The 16,926-nt window shown below is 37.6% G+C and overlaps 2 protein-coding genes across 2 annotated transcripts in view; both read left to right on the top strand.

Annotated features, from left to right (window-relative positions):
• Nucleotides 1–8,336, top strand: part of LOC127618052 (vesicle transport protein SFT2A-like) — a 33,573-nt gene extending 25,237 nt beyond the window's left edge. Inside the window, exon 8 of the mRNA XM_052090285.1 lies at nucleotides 6,533–8,336. Coding sequence (XP_051946245.1) covers nucleotides 6,533–6,572 — 40 coding nt within the window. The 3' untranslated portion in view covers nucleotides 6,573–8,336. The remainder of the gene's footprint in view (nucleotides 1–6,532) is intronic.
• A 3,005-nt stretch (nucleotides 8,337–11,341) lies between these two features.
• LOC127618028 (proline-rich protein 18-like) lies at nucleotides 11,342–14,009 on the top strand. The gene has a single exon (XM_052090242.1). The coding sequence runs from the start codon at nucleotides 11,462–11,464 to the stop codon at nucleotides 12,227–12,229; it is 768 nt and encodes a 255-aa protein (XP_051946202.1). The 5' UTR covers nucleotides 11,342–11,461; the 3' UTR covers nucleotides 12,230–14,009.
• The last annotated feature ends 2,917 nt before the right edge of the window (nucleotides 14,010–16,926 follow it).

Here is a 16,926-nt window from a genome sequence, read left to right as displayed (position 1 = left end):
ACTGGAGTACCTGAATTTGCTGTGGGTGCTTGTCATCTGTTTCCCTGCATGTGTTGATATCAGTCACACTGAAGACGATCCGTGAAGTTGTTGTGCTTGCGTATGTATCAGATCGGACCGTTATTTCTATTTAAAGGGGTCATGAAATGCTATTTTTTTTATATAATTTTATTATCTTCCCTGAGGTAAACAGATAATGTCAGTAAAACTTTATGCATGAAAACTGTCATAGTTTAGTAATAAATTATAATTTTCCATCCTGTCTCTGGCCCTCTAACTGAAACACTCTGTTTTGACCTCAGCGTCTCCTTTAAACTTCAATGTAAACGTCCACTGTTCTGATTGGCTAACATCGTTTAGCCCCTCAAATTCAGACATATTTGAAACTCAATCGGAAGAGAATAAACAAGCTCTCCACAAAATTATAAAGCAAATTCACAAAGGTTTTCACACAATGCACATCCAACATCTGAATATTTTAAACTGTTCACTTAAGCACATCAGCACCATATCCACCAAATATATCCATTTGAAATATTCATGAATGAAACTGTTTATTCACGATTTTGCAGTCAAGTCCAAGTGTTTTTAACTGCCCCATTCTTCAATAACAGTTCCTTTGCATAGCTTGAATTGTATTATGACTGTTTCACAAGCAGTCCACTCTGATATTAGCCACACATACACAGTCCATAGTACAAGACGTACACACACACCAGAAAACGCATCCAAATGTTCAAAGACATCCAGCTAGTGCTGGTTTATATACACCAACTATTAAAATAGTGCAGATGGGCTCAAGATCAGCAAGATGCAGAGCAGCTGAATGAAGCTGAATGGGGTCTCCTTTTAAATACAACTGAGCAATGTCTTGTGACGTCACGAACACACAGTTTTGAGAAGTGACGTTTCTATAGAGTGGGCACTATAAATTCTCTTTTTAGACTGGGGAGGAAGTTTTGAGTTCTGAAATATACAGTATGTTTTTATAGTACAGTTACCTCATATATGTCTAAATATCAAGGAAAATTTGATTCTCCATTTCATGACCCCTTTAAAGCCACTCTTTTAAGCCCAGTGGTTGATTGACAAGTGATGGGTGACGCTTTGCTGCTATCCGGGACGCATACAGGATGGATTATCGTTTACACCTCAGATGCGTTTTTGATTACCTTCCTATGTGTTTTTTGTGATTTGATCACAAAACATTTTAGACCCCATTTAGACTTGTATTTTGGGTTGACCACTTGTGAACGAAATGCATCTTAATACCAGGTATAACCAGGTCTTTATACCATTTTGCATCCCTGTCTGAACCCCATCACCCCCTCTTCTCCCGCCAGAGGTACTCAAGCATGTATCTGATAGATTCTGACAGCCAGGAAGCCCCCCACCCCCCAACATGACGCCCTCTCGGCTTCAGGAAGCTCTTGAAAAGAGCAAAACAATTCCTCATCAATGATTCCTTCTGAATTCCACCTGCTGCTATTGTTCCATCTAAAGACCAAACCCTTGAGCCATCTCTCCATTTACCTGTAGATGTTTGATCTTAAGATGTCCCCGTCACCTTTGTTTCATTGTTGATTGTTTTCCTAGAAATAACCACACCCAATAAGCTCAGTAATGCTGTTGTTGAGTAGCTTAAGACCGTGGGTTAGGGCTCTTGTCATTGTTTTTACTGGATTAGTACAAGCAGACTCAACGTCATGAGCTGTTTATCTCTGTTTTGAACATTCAGCTGATTTCTTACTGAGCAGGCTGTATATCTGCCCCTCCTTTTCTCCTCGTGTGTCAAATAATAACAACAACATATTGATATTTGTTACAATAATACACTAATCATAATCCCTTAATGTCTTTGCATTTGAATTAGCCCATCATTTGTTTTTCACACAATGCCAACAGGATTGAAAATTAACTTTTAAGTAAATGTAAATGTACAATGTAAAAGTAATTTTTAGGTGGACTGTCCCTTTTTTTTTTTTTTTTTTATAAGGACTTTTTTTCTGATCACATAAAAACATATAGTATTGTGATTTTTTTTATGTCAAATATTTTAATAGAATGTATTAATTTAAATAAATTCTTAATCAGGGCAATTGTGTTACATATTAACATCAAATAAAAAAGTAGTTGTAAATAATGTTTAATATAGCATTATAATATAGCACAATAAACCCAATACTAACCCTAACCTTTCTTTGGCCAATTATACTGCTCTCTATACTGTCTACCATCATTTTAGATTTTAATTTATAAAACAGATAGTGCTGACTCTAATTTTTGATTTATTCATCCAAATTTAAAGCCATTGTAACATGACTAAACGGACTCCTGTGAATGCACATTGTACATTAATGCCCCAAGTTGCTACATTTCTTGGCAGCTGGATATTAAACTAGGTGTCTTTTATCATATGTCCAAAAAAAACAAAAAGAAACATGAATTAGACAACTTCATATTTACAACACACCCAGCAGTACTCAAAGCAAAAACAGATATCTTAAGTTAAATCATTAGCCACTAGGTTCTGACTTATTCAGCTGTTTTTGAAGGAAATCCGGGGCATCCGTTGCTCCGATATTTCATCAGAAAGCAGCGGGAGTTAATCATCATTTATTTACGTGCTTTATGTGCAGCGCTTTTAAGGCTAAACGCTACTGGCCTGATTGCAACTGGCATGTGGGTGTGTGTAATTCGGGAAGTATGACTAACATATCTGCAGACGTTTTTCAAGCTCTTTCTTTCTTTGATTCCATTAACCTTGACTGCATTCACGCCTCCTCCACTTCCTGTGAATTTTGAGCATGACAAAGTCTGCATAGCAACACATTTAGAGAGGGTGACAGAGATAGAGGCGGAGAAAGAGACTGAGCCGAGGAAGGCACCCTGACCTTGTTCTGCTGCTGTTGCCGTGGAGACCGTGATGGTTACCTCATTCTTTTGTTCCATACGATGGCTGGGCCATATAGCTAAGAAATTAGATCTTGATATTTTTTATCCTTTTGAGATATTCAATATATATCTATATATCTATCGTGATACTTATTGATTTGCATTGAAATACATTATATGTTTTATATGCTTTATTATTCTTTTTTTTAACCAGAGGAGCCATCATTTCAACCAGACAGCAACTGCTGTGAAATAGATTCAAAGCGCAAGAAGTAAAATGAAGTAAAAATGCACTTAAAAAAATAACCTTTACTTAATAATCACAAGGCAAAAACATATTTGATAATTTTAATTTACAGTTTATTTACCAATCTAACAATACAAAGCAATAAACGGAAATTAGTGCCATATATATATATATAAATACATTTTGATAGTGGTTGACTGATATGGGGTTTTTAATGGCCGATATCCAGATAACAGGGTGGCCGATATGCCAATACAATGCCGATATATCACACAATTTAATACAGTAAATAAAAAACATAAAATTGCTAAAAACAAATCTAATAAAAGTTAGCACTATATTTACTCAATTTCACACAAAACGAAAAAATGATATTGTATTTTAAATGGTAGATAACAGTTTCTTCAGATTTCTGTTTAGTCATCAAATTTTTGTAATTTATTTGCACATGAAGAAATTGTTTATATTTTAGGAAGAAGGAAATAACAGTACACACAGTAGTCCAGCATCCATGGATAGCATGTCCACGTTAGCAATTGCATTTACTCACAAAATATAGAATCAAACCAATTGTACATACAGTGACAGTAAGACATTTACTTATAGCACACGTGACACGCTTTTCATTTGGACTGCATCTGAAAACTTAAGCAGCTGACTTGCTACATTGCTGCCTAATCAGTTAATGGCTTAATTGACATCTGTATTGAATTAATGGACCTCTTAAGGAAACTTGTCTCCGAACAGTTTGAAAAGCACCTTATTTTCATTGTACCTCCGCAGGCAGCATTTTCCTGGTTTCGGACGCAGCCTTGAAGTTGCACTCATGCGCTTGTGCAGATCCAAAGCAAGCCTCAATCTCCTGACAGTTTAAACATTATGGATCGCCTGCTTGGATTAATGTCATGAGTTGTGTATCAGAGGAACTTCTGATCCTGATCTTGAAGTTTTTGATTCTGGCTGATAGAATATCACTTCAGAAATATAGAAAATATCAATATCAGAAATAGCAGTTCAGAGGAAGATATTAGATGAGCGCTCGACGGGAAAAAAACACTGGATTTTCGTGAGGTTCGTGAATGACATCTGTTTAAATGAGATATCTGCATATTTGCAAATGGTATATGATATTAGTTTTATTGATATTTGCATTTGTAAAGCAGTTCAATGGAAAGGAGGAGGCGAGAACCGGCTTGTCAATATAAATAATATTTTTTATATAAAACTTAAACAGACACAAACACACACAAGACGGACATGTTCGTAAACTATCTCTCGCTCCCGCACAATCCTCCGCAGTCGGCCCTTATCCCCCTCAGAGGCTTGATTAGCCTGATAAGTGACCGTGTGTGTAGAATCATGACCCGGCCCGCCCTCCGCCCTGCCACAGCCTTTTCCTCATTAGACATGACAGTTAAATGTTACAGGGAACTGTTGAGGAGAGAGAGGGAGAATGAAACAGGCAAACACTTTAACATAATGAGCTCAAACGCGTCTGCTGATGTTCTGATATGTGGACCATTTAAATGACACTGTGTTGCACTCCGGTCTATTATTGTAGTAACACAATGGCACATACAAAATGAACCTGACTGCTCGTTTACGTGTCTCAGTCGCTTCACATGCAAGCAGGCGGTTTTCAGCACCCTCAAGAAACAAAGTTGCCAAACACGAAAATGTATCGGCCGATGCCGATAATTAACAAATTATCAATATCGGCCGATTTATTGGCCTCAGTGATGTATTATTGGTCGACCACTACATCTTAATACATGAAAAATGTCACATGGAGATAATGAAAAAAATTTATTTGTTTATTATTTTTAAACAATTTTATTTTGTTTTTTATCAATTCTTTAAAGCAAATGGATTGAACTTTGATTCAAGTAAATTAATCAAATGTATCAGTTTTAATGCCATTTTTTGTTACGGAAGTTCAGAGACATCTCTGTTTTAATGGTCATATATTTACAAGAATTTGTAAATTCATATATTTACGATCATAAAACATGTCTTTACAACACAAATGGAAAAATAAAAAAGCACATTAAATAATAAAATTGACATTTGCAATTTCTGATCATGAAACATTTTAAATATCATGTTGAATGTATCATAAATATTCAATATTTTGCCCAGCCCAACTCCAGACAAGTCCAAAAGAATAAAATATGCACAAGCTCGCATATTAAGCTAATAAACGGCATAAACACTGAGCTGTCATTTTATTTATGATTTAATAGGGTCTTCTCATCAGTGTCATTTTCATTATCCATCTGTTTCTGTGGATTTTCATTTACTATATAATGTGTGGTTAGTCACGCGTTATTTACTAACGTAAGTACATTTATTATCTGTCGCTTTAATACTTTTACTCAAGTATTTTTCTCATGAGTTAATTTCCAAATGATGATTGGGTACTTTATGCAACACTAGATGTTGCTTAATTTTATATCTCTAGTAAATTCATCCTGAATATATCATAAATATTTAATATGTTGCCCAGCCCAACTCTGTACTAAGTGCTTTGTAATGCCTTACCAGAACAAAGAAAAGATATCTTTTAAAAGCAAGCCCCGTTTGAAAAATAAATAATTTAATTTAATAAATAAGTTGAATATTAAGGTAATAAACGACATTAGCGAATCATTGTCATTTCATTTAGAATTAAATACCCATCAGAGTTATTTTCATTATCCATCTGTTTCTGTGGATTTTAATTTAATATTGAATCATTTTCATTTTTATACACCAATATAACAATACATAGTAATAAACACCAATATTTACCTAGATATATTTTACTAAAATATTATAATACATGAAAAACCAGACTTCTAGGGGATGTTTAGAGACGCTATTAAAACATCTGTTTGTAAGTTATTATATTTACAAGGAAAGATCACAAAACGTCCCCACTGACAGTCTTTAGAAAGCTTAATGGCAAAATAATAAAGTGCATTAAAATGGAATTGATATTCACAGTGTTGTTTAATTTTATATCTCTGGCAAAATCATGTTGAATATACAGTATCATAAATATTCAATATTTTGCTCTGCACAACTTCTCGCCAAGAGGGGCATCCAGTGCTTTGTAATGTTTCCCTTCAAAACAGAATAAAATATGTAAGAGCTCCGCCCTGCCACAACAAAGAGACAATCTGTCAAAACTGTCCGAAAAAAGGAATTAAGTTGAATGTTAAGATAATAAACAGCATTAACACTGAGCTGTCGTTTGATTTGGGATTAAATAGGGTTTTCTCATCAGTGTTATTTTCATTATCCATCTGTTTCTGGGGATTTATTTTTGACCACAAATGCTGTGACCCCACCCCCAATACAATACTCTTTATCTGAGTGTAAGCATAAATGTCTTTTTTATTTTCACAGGGATGCTGTTATTAAGTGCTTCACCTCCTGCTTGAGCTAAATGTTCAGTTTTTCATCTGATGTCGGGTCCCGCTGTGGAAGTATAAATATGTCAATATTTTCAGGATCATTTTTGTCATCCAAGAACCTTCTGCACTGTTTTCAGTGACCTTAAAACATTTCCACTTTTGTCTTAATATAATACTTTTAAGTGAATATTGTTTAATATTAAGAGTGACTACGAAATAATTGCAGTAAATGTTTCCTTTTTATCTGTTGATTTGTTTTGTTTTTTGGTATTTTTATTTGTGTGTGGGTGGGTGTGTGTGTGTGTGTGTGAGGAGGATACATGCCTTAAATAATGCTTCATAGATGATATATACTGCCAGTTAAAACTGAGTGAAAAGAATAAGTGCCTGATTATGAAGTGTGGTGTTAATGAATGAAAATACTACTGTTGACTTTTGTACAGAAAAATACATTTCTACCAAATATATTAACAAAACCAGACACCAAATAAGTGCATTACTGATTCTTTTTTCATTAGTTGTGTGAATTTAGGTAGTTAATGTGCCATACATTATAGTCTTCTAATGATGTATATAATGTTGATTATTTGAGCCGAGGGCAACAAAGACAGCTGCCACATTGAATCTCTGGAGAAGAACTGATGAACATATGCCACATGTCCAAATCGCCCTTTTCTCTTGTGAGCTTTATTGAAACAATAGTTTGTTATTTTTATACTCTCATAATCATCCCCCAGATGCTAAGATACATCCGAGCATCACATGATCTTAACGTGACCTAATAACCTAATTAATGGCTTGTCTGTTTTTAGACTGCCTAAGCATGGTGCCTGTGGCTCCAGATGCGGTTTCCATGACAACTGTGGGAGAGCTCTGTTTTCTTGAGCATCTCTCCTCCACGACACACTTCTGTTGTGCACAGTGTTGATCACATGTCTAATTACCATGACAAGATGTTGGTGGACCCTCCAGATTTTAGCTGAGTGGAAATAATGCATTTGATTTTAGACTGCAAAAACAGCATTAAGATAAAATGCTTTAATCTTTTTTCATTAAGTGTAGGCTATGGATGTGATTTCACTATATTTAAAGGAATACTTCATCCAAAATGAAGTTCTGTCAATATATACTCAGCCTCATGCCATTCCATACCTGCATGCTGTTATTACATTTTTTTCTGTTGAACACAAAAGGGATCTTTTGAAAAATCTTCATGCTATTCTTTTTCAATAGAATGACAGTTTATAGTGACCACGGCTGTCAAGCTACATATAGGTATAAAAAAAACGGCATAAAAGTAGGCCATATGACTCCTGCGCTATATTCCAAGTCTTCTGAATCCATATGATAGCTTTTGAGTGTTGACAGACTAAAATTAAAATTATTCAATGGAAATCTTCCCTCTGCTGCAACTCTCAAATCGTATTCCTCATACTGCATATTCAACCTGCTGTGTCACGTTTGGTTAGAACATGATAACCAATGCCGTTTGGCAATTGCTGTTTTTCAATGACGGCAAGTCTAGTGCAACGCATCAATGTTCCGGCTCTGAATCTGAATGCAAAGCGCTGAGCTTCAGGAAAGGGTAATATTTTCAGTGAATAACTGATTAAATTCTGATCTATGTCACACAAAGCTATATATAAACCTGTGATGTTATATAGGCTATTACTGGGCTACATTATGTGTAAATGTTTTCTTGTGAATGTTCATTCAGTGTCAAACAATTTCTACTTTGAAAGGATAAAGTGCTTATCTGTTCACGAGACAAAAGGCACATGGATATACCAAATATACCCTAGCTTTAAAGCTGTATTGTGTGTATTTTTTTAAAGGCTAGAGAGTGTTTTGACTTTAAGCAATCTCTATACTTGTGTGCTCATTTAATTCTGAAGGCAAACTATCGAGCATCTGCCTGTGTGTGCTGGTTAGCAGTAAGGATAAGCCTATTGATTTAGTTCTTCATTTCGCTGGGGCTGAAACACTTCGCAGTGGCTGGCTGACAGAATAGCTGTCACTGTGAAATTATGGATAGCTGTAAAGGGGGGCAACAGATCAATAATATAGAGACAGCTCGTCTTTAACCTTCTCCGTGCTATGCCAAGGTCACTAACAAGAACATATTCATTATCAGCAAACATGAAAACATGAATTATGTTCTTACGCCTGCGTCTCTGTGAGTGCTGATGAGTCACTAACAAGCCATTGTACAGGTGAAACATGTGATGCTGATTCTATGCAACAATGAACAAGTAGGAAACTGATCAGCCACAACATTAAAGGCACCTGTCTAATATCGTGTCGGTCCCCTCGTTCCGCCAAAACAGCTCTGACTCGGGGAGGCATGGACCACAAGACCACTGAAGGTGTCCTGTGGTATCTTGACACCAAGACGTTAGCAGCACATCCTTTAAGTCCTGTAAGTTGCGAGGTGGGGCCTCCAGGGATCGGACCTGTTGGTCCAGCACATACCATAGTTGATCAATCGGATTGAGATCTGGGGAATTTGGAGGCCAAGTCATCACCTAGAACTCTTTGTCATGTTCAATTTTTCAAAGAGGCCACTGCAGTTAGGGAATACTGTTGCCATGAAGGGGTGTACGTGGTCTGCAACTATCTTTAGTAGGTGGTAGGAGTCAAAGTAACATCTACATGAATGCCAGGACCCAAGGTTTCCCAGCAGAACATTGCCCAGAGCATCACACTGCCTCCGCTGGCCTGCCTTCTTCTCATAGTGCATCCTGCTGCCATCTATTCCCCAGGTAAATGATGCACACACACCCCGCCATCCACATGATCTAAAAGAAAACGACATTCATCAGACCAGGCCGCCTTCTTCCGTTGCTCCATGGTCCAGTTCTGATGCTTACGTGCCTTTCAGTGGTGGACAAGGGTCAGCATGGGCACTCTGACCGGTCTGCGGCTACGCAGCCCCATACACAACAAGCTGTGATGCATTGTGTGTTCTGACACCTTTCTATCATGGCCAACATTATGTTTTTCAGCAATTTGTGCTACAGTAGCTCTTCTGTGGAATTGGACTAGATGGGTTATCCTTCACTCCCACACTCATCAGTGAGACTTAGGTGTCCATGACCCTGTCGCTGTTCATCGGTTGTCCAACCTTGGACCAGTTTTGGAGATGCCCTAACCCAGTCCTCTTGCCATCACAATTTGGCCCTTGTCAAAATCGCTCAGATCCGATTTTTACGCTTGCCCATTTTCCTCCTTCCAACACATGAAATTCAAGAACTGACTGTTCACTTGCTGCCTAATATATCCCACCCCTTGACAGGTGCCACTGTAACCAGATAATAAATGTTATTCACTTCACCTGTCGGTGGTTTAATGTTGTGCCTGATCAGTGTTGACGTTATTTTTAATTTGCTGACCAGAAAAACTAAAACTTTTAGAAATTAACTTAAAAGTGAAGTGATTAGTAATTTATCATTAGTAGTTAGTATTTAGTAAAAATACACTTGACGTAATCAGTAATGATTGCAATTTCTAGAGAAGTAATTAGTAACTTGTAGTGTATTACTTTTTAAGTAACATACCCAATACTGGTTATACTGTAATATTCCAATAGCTGCATTCCAAACTATTTCATGAGATAAATTACTTGAATCTTTGTGAGCAGAAATAATTATACCTTTACACTTCTTATTACAAAAAGGCATATGAAATACAGTGGCCCTAAAAATTAATTAGACACTTAATTACTTAAGCCCTACGTAAATGCATAAATGTCACTGCGTAAAAAAAATATTATTTCACAAAGTAATTCCTTTTATGATCTCAAGAATTAGTTTTATTAATAATAAGAATATTATTTTAACTAGTAAAAATGTAACTATAGATATCTATTATTCATATCCTGCACGTGATTACATGTCAAAAGGGCTTGTGATAAAAATAATAATAATAAAAATATATATATTTGTTTTATTATTCTTTAATATTTCCAGATGTCTGAAATACCAAATCGAACATGTTTAAAATTAAATGCATTTACTAATGTAAAAAATAAGCATTTTTACTTGTTGTAATTGAATTGTTGATATCATAATTGCATTAGCAACAATGTGATTATTGATAGAAATAAAAATCACTTTTTAATTGTAAGACGTGCGTTGCTGAAATGCATTTGGAATTTCACCTAGTAATAAATAAATTCAATTTTTAATATCAAGAATGGGTATTCCCACAAATAATTACGTCATTTTTTATATGAAGAATCAAAGTTTTTACTAGTGAAACCCAATATTAAAATGAGCATTTTCTCTAATTCTATGGCTGATCTCAAGAATTATCTATCTGTAACTAGTAAAACACTGAATAATTGATATCTCTAATTAATATCCTGCGCATGATTAAATGGCGAAAGTGCTTGCGATAGTTTTACTAGTTACAACAAGATATCTAATAATCAACAATGCCACTTGTTAAAACCAAAGTACAGCTATAAAACAATCACATTTTTAGTTGTAATTCCATTGTTGATATCGAGAATATGTATTTTCAGTAGTAACAGTGTAATACTGTATATAAAAATGATCATTTTTACTAAGAACTAAATTAAAAATAATCTTGATAGTTTCAAGAATGCAAAGAAATGTGAGGTTTGTATTTGGTTGTTTTGATACTGTATAGCATGCAGTAAGTTTTCATTTGAACATGGCTTTGTTGTGGTCCAGTGGCATGTTTCATACGTTTACGTTGTGACCACGCCCCCTCCGACTAAATCTATACAAAGCCCGCAGTTGCTCCGCCCTTTGCTAGTCTAGCCGTGAGATGTGGAACGTGATGGACAACTGCGTCTGACACCCATAGATCCGGGTGGACCGAGGCGAATGGACTTATTTTTCACGCCATTTACGCAGCGGACTCTTCACTATTTTGCTCACCGATCGCGCTCAAAATGCCTTTTCCACCGATAAACCTGCACTCACGGATAACGTCGCCGGGAAAGGAGCTGTTCAGCAAAATGAAGAGCAGGGACAATGTCGCGCCTCCGCACTCTACGTTCAGTCAAAGAACAGGGGACGACAAGTCACCGGAGAAAGATAAACTTTCTACATCGTGGCCATCGAGTCAGTTAAAGCAACCGGCACAAAATAAGCCGAGGAGAGTCCCGCCAGTTCCCGAGACGGACAGCAAACGTTCATGGCTGAGCGTCCCCAAACCCTTGGCTACCTCATGCGAAAGCGTCCCGAGATCCAGTTCTGGAGAGTCCAGCCATAAATATTCTTCCAGGACCTCTCTAGCAAAACAAGAAGGTGATCAGGAGATCCACTTCTCCCTCAGCTTGACCCCGGAAGCCATCCTGGTTATCCAAAAACGCAATCTGGAGAAACAGATGATGGCCAAGCAACAGAAGTGCTGCGCTTCGGCGGACTTGAGACACCGTCGCGTTGTCCCCTCTAAGAGAGCTCAGGGCAGCTCCTCCAATAATAAGTGCTCCGGCCCTGTTGCCAAACTGGAGGGTTCAAATGACATTAGCACCATTGTGAAAATCTCCCTCCTCAATGATCAGCACAAATATGACGATGTGGAGTACGAGGAGGAGGATGGAGACGTGGACGAGACTGTCGTGAGGAAGTGTAAAGAGTGGCTCAAAGGGGTGGAAAGTGCCTCTGCTTTTAGCAAAGTCGATAAACTGTCCTCTTTGCCTCACCTGAAAAGTTGATAACCCGAACGACTTCATTCCACGAAGAAAGGTCCACTGTGAATACTTTGTTCAGGTGTATCAAACACACTAATGTCAAATAAGGGCGCGTTCAAACAGAACGCGTCCTCGTTAAGTAACCGCAAGACGGAGCGCAGTGGGAAGAAACAGAACACGGGTTGTCTCGAGACGCGTTTTTAAAACGTGTTACAACGCACACAACAGCCATAGACCAACAATAATAGTACAAAAAAGTCTCAGGCGGAATGCATTGTGTAAATGGCCGCTAAAGGGAGTTCCTGTCTGTCGCCTATATTTAAACAGAGTACAGAAGAATAGAACAGAAAGCGTTTTTTTAAAGTTGAACTGTTTTTAGCATGACATGCCTTAACGCGCCGCTCATGGACGCGACGCCACGGCCAAAGACGCCCGTCAGTCTTCTGCGCATATACATAGATCAACAATATATATATTGTTTTTTTTTTTTTTTTAAACATTATATATAATGTTTTTTGTTTTTTTTAAGTTGCGCATCATGTGAATGGCCTCTAGAGGGCGTTCATATAACTCGATAGCACACGTACATCACCCAGACGTTGATGTGTGTTTACATCTGGAAGATTTGTTTTTTTTAGGTTGTTTGCTCATCCGCAATAGGCCCACATCAATAGCGTTTGCTCTCGGATATCCAAATTAAATTCAGTAGATGTCTTTGAGACGTTTATGATTTAGAATGTATGCTAATCTGCTCTTTTTAATATGTCTGTCAGATGCTAATTAGCATGTAATGCTTTCCAGATGTAACGCTGACATTTTGGAGATGTAGGCCATACGTGTGCTAAAGGACTCTTTCTTTAGCACACGTATGTGTGGGCAAAGAAATAAAACAGAACGCGTTTTTAAATGTTTTAAAAGTCTTAATAACGCAATGCTCGTGGACGCGACGCCTCGGCCAGAAAGCCCATATATTTATTTTGTGTATATAACTGTTAAAAACAATAGTGCAGACGGAACGCAAGAAATGTACTTCCCCCAAATATGCTTTCATATAGGACGTGTACTTGCCTTCAAAAACATAAAAATAACGTGTTTTTGCATCCATATTCGTTTTTTAAATGTATTATATATAAACACGTTTTTTCAGCATCTCTCAGAAGAGCGTCAACGTCTTACACTTCATGTCAAGTTTACAAGACCATCAAATTGTAAAAAAAAACGCGTCATGAGACACCTGCATTTTAGCTTGTTTTAGCGAAAACCGTGTTCGATCTGAACGGCCCCTTTCTCAGCTTTCTTGGACTGGAATGTTTTCTGCATTGAAAAGTATTGTTGATGATCACTCAGAGTAATTTAGCAGGTTACCTTTATACTACATTGAATGAAAAACGTTGATTTATTTGCACATTGCTATTGCTTTCACTCTGATGGGCTAAACGACAGAGATGTTTTGACGAATAACTGTTGGAATAATATGGAGAATTGGTGGGAAAAGAAGGAGAATGTCAACCAGTGAAATGCATCCAGTGGTGATAGTCCTTCCTTTGTGCCAGAAAACAATAGCCGTCAAAGACGATACTGTCTGAGAGCCTTAGAATGGACACTTAATATCTGAAACTTGTTCAAAGTTTGTAATATGAACCAAGGAACGTGTTTGATCGACAAACCAGCCGTGTACAGTATTTATTTTGCAATGTGAAGGTGTGTTTATATCCTGTGTGTTGTACCAAGTCCTTTTTAAGGGTTCTGATATTAAAATCTGGAAAATGACTGTCGATTGTTTTTTTTTTTTTTATCTGAACTATCAACTGTAAACCACCAGAATATAACATTGGCCTATGTCTACCGATATGAACTTGACTATTGGGCTACTGTACCTATTGGAGTTATTAATAATTAAGTGGTGTACTCTTTATTTTCTAAAATATTTTTTCTGATGTACTTAATTATATATGAAAATTCTATATATCTAAACGTATAATGGCAATTAAAATGTTGACATCATAGCTTCCACAAAAATGTCTTAATGTAAAAATCAGCGCACGTAGCCTGATACGTTGCCACATTCTCTTGTCTCTTACTCATTTACTGTCTTGTGAGATGCCTTGCCAATCTAAATCTTACAAGAGAAGTCTTTCAAATATTAGGACAATTACTATGGGTTAACTTGAGCACAACATGGCTAGAATCAGCCAAGCAGTGGCGTAGCCAAGGGTGGGCCGTTTTGGGACTGGGCCCACCCAGAATATTAGAGATTATTATTTGATTTCAAATATATATTTATAAAATAGTTTAAAAAAAAATTAATAATTTCTGAAAGTGTGAAAGAACTGTTTGAATGTGCAGCTTCTGTCTTGTTAAAGAAAATTTGGTAAAAAAAAAAAGGGAAAATTTGGGCAAAAAATTGGCCCATCCATTTTAATTGAGGCCCACCTTAAAGCAATTTCCTGGCTATACCCTTAGGGCCAAGATACATCGAAATGACTGCGGTTATGGGAAGAATACACTTTACTTTGAGCCCTTTCTGTGGAGACGAGTTTTGTCATTAGAGAGAGAAAGTTGTATTTTAATACCAAAATCCCTATTTCTTCATCGACTTCGTTGAGGTCTAAATAAATATAGGCTATATAAATGTATATACAGTCATTACAATAATACTCTGATGGTGCGTTTCAAACTTATTTAGCAGCGTAAATCTTGCAAAATGTATTATTTTATAAATGTTTTAAATATTGATTGTAAATTTATAACATAATGCTTTGTGTTATATTACCCTGGAATTAGTGTAATAAAATTAATTACCACAGCTGTGAGGGGGTTTCTATAACAGCTGATGAGAGAGTGACCGTAAGGAAGGATCCTTCTCCAATCTGATCTTCCTGTCTTGTTAATTTACCGCTCGCTATTTTTTTACTTATCTGGAACGACATTCAAATGGAAGAGTGGATTATTTATTTTGCTCTTGGAGCAAATGGGTGAGTGCAAAAAATATTTGCTGTGATCTCCCATTCACCGCTGTCGAAGTTTACCCATGTGAACCTTTACTTCCGTGTTCCAAAACCAGGATTGTGAAAAAGGTCTATTGTGAAGAAACCTGTTTGCTAGTGGGGAGCAAAACTGGTAAGTCTCTTTTATTAGTATGATTTCTCGTTTATTCAGTAATCATTATTAAATCATGGAAATATACTGCTGTTTTCTTTAAGTGCATCTAACCTCAAGTAATAATGTTGAATTAAAAAAGTTCTTGTCCGTGTTATATATCAGCTACATAAAGTATTTACATCTTCAAAGCTTACTGGTCAGATTATGACAATGTACGTTGAAGATGCTCATCATGTTAGCTTGTGTCCTTCCATCCTGGACTCTTACCTGTCAACGCAGTGTCCTGTAAAGGTATGTGTATGTGTCAAAACAGAATGGCACCCAACAGCATACATTAGAAATACTAACTAATAATATTAATTAATGAATGGCAAGCTTCTCCACAACCCATGGTTACAATTGGAACATACTGAATGCAAAAAAAAAAAAGAAATGTATTATCTGACCTATCCTTCATTATTGATACAGTTAAGCATCATGACTTAAACAATAACACTCACACAACATCACTTGCCTGTTGGAACGTGAATAAAATAACTCAATCATTTAACACCACATTCCCTCTCTTATATGGCATAATCCTGAGTTCATCATTGACAAATCTTCCACAAGAAACTGGCATCACACATCTATGTCATCTTTTCATAGACAACAATTTCATCAAATTTCCAGAGCTGATACAGACATATGATCTAAGCAAAGATCAATATTTTTATTATCTACAAATTAGCGTGCTGTCAAAACTAACATTGGCAACAATTACCCCAAACCACCACCACTCATTGAGAAAAACGTTTGGTTACCTATGTAACCTCCGTTCCCCGAGGGAGGGAACGACACGTTGTGTCAGAGAAGCGACACTAGGGGTCTCTCTTGAGCGCCGATATCCACCTCTGATCTATGAAAAAAGGCCAATGAGAGTTGGCAGCCAGTATTTGCATGTCCCGCCCCCGGACATACGGGTATTTAAGCGGCGCAAATACGGGAGTTCATTCAGGATTTTTCTGAGGAGCCGGAAATGGTCCGGCCACAACAGTGGCTCGGTTCAGCGACATGGCGGAGGAAAGACACAACGTGTCGTTCCCTCCCTCGGGGAACGGAGGTTACATGCATAACCAAACGTTCCCCTTCTGTCGCTCTCTCCACGTTGTGTTGGAGAAGCGACACTAGGGGACCCATTCCAATCTTGCCATGTGCTGAAACGTGTACGTGAACTGCCGATACAGAGGCGGGCAGGGATTCATCCAGTGCCACGCATCGTCTGTACCCGGCTGCACGTACCCTTCCCCAATGCCCCATACAAACATCGGGATCCTTCTAGTTACCCTGAGAGGGGAACAAGGCGATGTTTGCCAACATGGGAACGGGCCAGCCTGGCTGGGCCTCTTTACTCTCTATGTTTCTCGCATAGAGCAATCACGGCCGGGCCCTTACACGCATATAGGGAAGGGGTCTTACCCAGACCCTGCGGAGACCACACCTGCCCTTTTTCTTGGGGAGGAAAAGTGGTAGACACGCCACACGGCCGTCTTAGGGCTCGTGTGGAAAGTATGGTGCGGTGGTAGATCCAGCCTCGAAGGGGGAGTTGCTACAGCATCGGCGACCGGGCAGCTGTAACT

The sequence above is a fragment of the Xyrauchen texanus genome, chromosome 24 (genome assembly GCF_025860055.1).
Source record: "Xyrauchen texanus isolate HMW12.3.18 chromosome 24, RBS_HiC_50CHRs, whole genome shotgun sequence".
NCBI classification, from domain to species: domain Eukaryota; kingdom Metazoa; phylum Chordata; class Actinopteri; order Cypriniformes; family Catostomidae; genus Xyrauchen; species Xyrauchen texanus.
This window is presented reverse-complemented; position numbering and strand designations above follow the sequence as displayed.

Coding starts and splice junctions, on each gene's coding strand:
- LOC127618028 (XM_052090242.1), top strand. CDS start 11,462: ATGCCTTTTCCACCGATAAACCTGCACTCACGGATAACGTCGCCGGGA.